Source organism: Sinocyclocheilus anshuiensis, unplaced genomic scaffold (genome assembly GCF_001515605.1).
Source record: "Sinocyclocheilus anshuiensis isolate Anshui unplaced genomic scaffold, SAMN03320099.WGS_v1.1 scaffold552, whole genome shotgun sequence".
NCBI lineage: Eukaryota > Metazoa > Chordata > Actinopteri > Cypriniformes > Cyprinidae > Sinocyclocheilus > Sinocyclocheilus anshuiensis.
This window is the reverse complement of record NW_015554362.1, coordinates 2,529,898-2,535,801: the sequence shown is the minus strand read 5'-3', so window position 1 is coordinate 2,535,801 and position 5,904 is coordinate 2,529,898. Positions and strand designations below refer to the sequence as shown.

At 37.7% G+C, this 5,904-nt stretch overlaps 1 protein-coding gene across 1 annotated transcript in view; it reads left to right on the top strand.

Moving 5' to 3' along the window:
* Nucleotides 1-5,238, top strand: part of LOC107671455 (protein argonaute-3) — a 28,680-nt gene extending 23,442 nt beyond the window's left edge. The window contains exons 17-19 of the mRNA XM_016464377.1: nt 1-75; nt 1,102-1,301; nt 2,877-5,238. The exon at nt 1-75 is cut by the window's left edge and continues 13 nt beyond it. Coding sequence (XP_016319863.1) covers nt 1-75; nt 1,102-1,301; nt 2,877-2,985 — 384 coding nt within the window. The 3' untranslated portion in view covers nt 2,986-5,238. The remainder of the gene's footprint in view (nt 76-1,101; nt 1,302-2,876) is intronic.
* Nucleotides 5,239-5,904: the final 666 nt, after the last annotated feature.

Below are 5,904 nucleotides of genomic sequence, written 5' to 3'. Positions count from 1 at the left end.
GGTACGACAGTCGACACGGATATCACACACCCCTACGAGTTTGACTTTTACCTCTGCAGTCATGCTGGAATACAGGTACAGACGAGCACATTTTCATGGCCAGAAATGTCACTTCCTCCTGCCTTTTAAGCTGCCCGCTGGTCCAGCGTTGTGTGTAAAATGGCCCCGTGTTCACTCGACAAATGATTTTGCACGCAGATTTGGATTTAGCAGCATGAATAACTGTTATGCAATCCAGTCCAGGCATCCAGTCCGAGTATAAAAGGGTGAATGTCAGCAAATTACTCCAAAAAACTCAAAAGAAAAATGTCTGATCAAATTAAAATAATATTACATTTAAGCTTTTATGTTTTATGTGCTTTTGTCATTTTTATTAGTTTTTGCATTAATTTAGTATAATAATTTTAGTGTTAATTTAGTATAATTGAGAGGCTATTGTAGTTTTTATTAATATTTTAAATTAGAACATAATATATTATAATATTTTTAATTTAGGTAGAAGCTAATTTCTGCCATGGAATAAAAAAAAAACGGTAATCGTGACTTTTTAACGAGGGATTTTTTTTTGTTGTTGTTCTGAGTTTTTTTTTTTATTCACAATTGACTAAATTATGAGATGTAAACTTGCATTTCTGAGGAAAAAGGGAGTTGTAAGAGATAAACTCAGAATTGTGATGGAAAAAGTCCAGAATTGAGAAAAAAAACTGCAATTACCTTTTTTTATTTTTTAAAAAGGTATGCCTTTTTTCATGCAGTTCAGAGTTAATATCTCAAAACTGGGACTTTTCTTAGACAAAATGTTACAGTGCAAAAATAATCATTAAAAAATATCAAATATATTTTTATAAACAATAAATATAAAAATATGTCATATTATTGTCTTTAAGAAAATGTATTAAATATATCTTTAATAAAAAAAATACATTTCTTTATAATTTCTTTTTCAATGTGAACTTGGTCGTGTTTTTGTGAGAGTCACTCAAAAACATCCTAGTGCAACAGCCCTGTCAGTTTAATGAAAATACAGTATTGTAGAAGATGTTTTTGAAGGCGTAACTTGAGCATTTGGCATGAGATTGACTCCTCTTCCTCTTTTCTCAGGGCACTAGCCGACCCTCCCACTACCATGTCCTGTGGGACGACAACTGCTTCACTGCTGATGAGTTCCAGCTGCTCACTTACCAGTTGTGCCACACGTACGTGCGCTGCACCCGCTCCGTCTCCATCCCCGCGCCAGCCTACTACGCCCACCTGGTGGCCTTCCGTGCGCGATACCACTTGGTGGACAAAGAACACGACAGGTGTGTGTGCCAAGACCCAAATCTGTGCCATTGTCCTAGAATAGCATTGTTACTGGTGATACAGCTAAAAAAGTGATGTATTGTTAGGTGAATCAGACCGCTAATTGTTTGTTCCCGGCATGCTTTGCATTGGGCTGGATTAGGAGAGTAAATGTTGAAATTAAGCATTATTTTATGTATTTTTGAGTGAATGAAAAGACCTGTTAATGTGTAATGTTCAGTTATGTTGAAAAAGAGTTTCTGTTATGTTGAAGTTTTGTGGTTACCATTGTTAATTGAATTGAATATTAAAATAGAGATGATATAACAAAATATGTTATTAAGACTACAATCCAATAATTACAACTAAATTCTAATAAAAATATGTTTAAAACTGTTATTTTAGAATCATTGAGAACATTATTTAAAAAAATTAATTTGAATCAGTTTATATTTTTAATTTTAAAGTTTTAGTATTTTTGTTGTTTTGTCATTTTCAGTAGTTTTTGTTTTTTTATATATTTCTATATATTTTCATAGAAATTTTCTATTTATATATATATATATTATTCATTTTTATTTCAGTATTATTTTAGTACATCAAGCCAAGTTAAATTAAAATGAGAAATGTTGCCTTGTCAGCTAGCTGAAATAAAAAGTTTTTTATTTCAGTTAATGTTTATTTTACTTCAAGTAACGAAATTGTTTTTTTTTTTATGGTTTAATTTTAATTTCAGTTGTAGTTAACTGTAATAACCCTAGTTTAAAATTAAGATAACTTTAGTTTTGTGTAAGCACTTGTCTTAAAACATTTTAATATAATCAAAAAGCCATTTTTTCAGTGTAATAAATTTTGTAATTGTTTTTGTCCTAAATTGCAAGTTACGCAGGATCGCAAATAATGCAACATTCCGCTGTTTTTCTGGTGTGTTCTGTGATGGCTTAAAGGGGTCATATGATGTCGCTAAAAAGAACAGTATTTTGTGTATTTGGTGTAATGAAATATGTTTATGCGGTTTTAAGGTTAAAAAAACACATTATTTTCCACATACTGTACATTATTGTTTCTCCTCTATGCCCCGCCTTTCTGAAACGCGTCGATATTTACAAAGCTCATCGGTCTGAAAAGCGAGGTGTGCTGTGATTGGCCAGCTATCCAGTGCGTTGTGATTGGCCGAATACCTCAAGCATGTGATGGAAATGTTACGCCCCTTACCATACTGTGATGCCCTGTCCGGCCGGAGCGACGAGACAAAAACATTAAAACCCATTACAAACGAGGCATTTGTTGCATCCAGTGGGGGACATAATTACGGATTATAATGACTTATACTGTTTTTTTACGCGTTGCATTGCATTTTAGTAACTTTGTGTTTTGTCATTTTTATTAGTTTGTTTTTAAAAATGTTTTAGTTTTAGGTATTTTAGTTCATCAAGTTAAACTAAACTTTTAAATAAATTTAACTGAAATTTAAAAAAAGTTTAATTAATTTTTTTTATATTTGATTTTGTTTCAGTGAACATTTATGTTATTTCAATGTTTTTTTTATGGATTTAGTAAATTCTAATATCTCTGCTCCCTCTTTTCTCTCTCAGTGCCGAGGGAAGCCACGTCTCGGGGCAGAGTAACGGTCGGGATCCCCAGGCTCTGGCCAAAGCTGTGCAGATTCACCACGACACCCTGAGGACCATGTACTTTGCCTAAGCCAGCTCACATCCATCCTACCTTCGACTAGTCACGAACCCGACAACCGCATACACATGCCGTCACACCTCCCAAAAGCAAGTGCATCCTGAAGGGTCAATCTCTGTGATGAGATCGGTGATGGAAGCACGGCCCGCCCCGACACTGTGCAGCAGGATGAAGAAGGCCTGCTTTAATTCCACACGTGGACCTCAGCACTATTATGCAATATTAAACCAGCCAACTGAGGCCGTTCTGTCATATCCCCTCCAAAACCCAAACCAAAAGGGAAGCCCGTCTATGTCCCCGCTCCTCTTCCTGTCTGTAGACGTAACGTTTAATTACTTTCCCTGCCTGACACGCCTTGTACCTCAACGTTTTCTAACAGCACTTTTGCCCCTTATTGTCCTTCGCCCAAAATGAGATTGGAATGGAAGTGGATGGAAAGACTGAGTCCAGAAGAAATGAAGTTTCGGGGAACGCCTGCGGATAGAGGCGCTCACACTAGCAATGTACTTTCCTCCCGTTCTCAATTATTTTTGTAGCCAATGGTGACTTAACTACGTGTTAAAGAGTCAGTCGTGAAGAACCAATTGTGCGTTAGCGTTTTAAAACAGAAAAACAAGCTTTTATTGTTAGAGAAGTGCCATTGCAGAGCGTAAAGTCCCTTATGACGTTCCCCGCCGGGGGGCAGAAAGCTGACAGTTTAAATTTTTTAAAGCAAATTTACGCTCTAGCTTTCATGTACTACAATGCAAAGTGATCATGTTTTGATGCTTATTCTTGTTTTTAACACCCAAATTCCCTCCAATATTTATGTCTCGCAGCTCCTAGCAGATTGTCTTGTTCGCTCCCCTCCTGCACTTTGTCTCGATTTAAAATGAATAGTCCGTGTTATGTGACAGATCATAGTTTAGTGCAATAATCCATTAGCGGGATGAGAATACCTCCTGTGCAAAGACTCCGTATGCGACTGGGGGGGAGGGGGGAGGCATCCGAAAGCACATGATGGGCATTGCGGTTGGTTTTTAGGATGGAGGTGTGCATGTTTGCCACTTTTACAGTTTATTTTTGGTGAAAGTACAGCAGCGTTTCCTGGCGATTGACCGTAGTGAGTTAACAAGTGCCTGCTAGAAATGCATGACGTTGGGAGGTCAGAAACAGAACAAATGCACCTCATTCAGTCTAACCAAGGGCACAGTCGCGACCACATTTGACTGTACGGACTTAATACAGTCTTGCGGTTTCAGCGTCTCGATTTTCACTGCCCTGCCTGTTCAAAGGAGTTTGCTGCTATTGTGCTTGTTCAAGTCCGACTGGTGGGTTCATGCTTCAGTTCGCCTAGGCACGAGGGACCGTTTGGCAGCTCTAGGCCAATGTATTCAAGGAGAAGCTCTGGCTGCACCTGATTCGTGCTCGGTCACTGGAGGGCCACTAGGGGTCAGTATAGTGTTTTACTTGAAGGGTGCAGTGAGCGTCGGGTGCCTTACCGTCTCTCCGTGCGCCATCTGAAGCATGTCCCGCTGTTTAAAGGTGATAATCTGCACTAAATAATGCGTAATGCATGGTGCTATTAGGTGCGGCCCGTGGCGGCATCAGCAACTGGCAAAGACTTAATGTGTAAGATGGAACATGGGATGCATAAATGGTGCTGGTTGCATGTATTTCTCTCACTCGGAGGAGAAATTTCTCATCAGGACAGACATTTGGTCATTTTGTATGTTTGTTTGTTTGTTAGATTTGCATTTGATTTTATTGCAGAGAAAGGTACAGCACAGTGACCAGTCAGAATACGATTACGGCCAATTGCACGAAGCACTATAAAGCGGAAGATTTTAATGCGTAACTTTTTTTTTAATAACAATTTCAGTCCCTTTAAAATACCGAACTGCAGTTTATGCAATCAGATAAATTCTAAACTATAATTACTTGAATGAAACTAATGCAGTAGGCTGTTGTGATGGATTTTCTGTTTTTTTTTTTTGTTAAGTGTGCATTAGAGGTTGAGCCTATTGAAGAAGGTACACCGTGTTTTATGCCCATCAAAAGTGGTTTAAGTGATGCTGTAAGCATCAAAACAGCAGCTACTGAAATTGTGCCCTTTTTTATTTCACCTTCCCGAATGAAACCGCTTATCTGTGCTTCAGAGCCTTGGAAGTAAAACTGTCTGTGTGTGGATGCCAAACTGCTATCAGTTTCAGAAGCAATCTTGATGAGGTGTCATGCAATTTTATTTTTGTGTAGTTTTAACTTCATATATATAAATATATTACTAACCCATGTCTCTTTAAAGGGATAGTTTGGTTATAAATGATTATGAATTTTCATTATTTACCCACTTTAGCCAACTTGCATGACTCTTTTTTTTTTGGTGCACATGAGATTTTAGTAAGTTTAAAAAAAAATGTGTGAGCTGCTGTTTTCCATGCAACAAAAGTGAACGGATATCAGTGAATATTAAAGTTAAGTTATGGCTTGAAAGCTTGGAAAATAGATTCATTTTGGAACTTAAAAATCAGTCCATTTTTGTTGCATAAGTCAACGGCAAAAGAAGTCTGCACCGACATGAGGGTGAGAAAACCATTTACACAATTTTCATTTTTTGCCCAACGATTCCTTTAAAGTTGCAACTCGTTTTGCCTCAGTACGAAGATCGTAAAGAGTGTTTGTCTTGTATTCGCAAGTAACTGTGGTAGCTGATGTCGTGGGTTTTCGTGGCACACTTATCGAGTTCGTTGCCTGACGTGGCTTCCGTTATCCAGAAAGCTAGAAGCGAAAGACTCAGTCGGTGTATTTTCTCCTCTCCTCTCGTCTTCTATTTTAGAGCTTTTTGGGAGGGTCTTCTTTTAGGGTCTAAAACCTAACACGAGTTCAAAGTTCATAGAAAGTGCCTTTCCTCATGATGGTGCTGAATAATCTGAGACTAAAGTGAGAAATCAA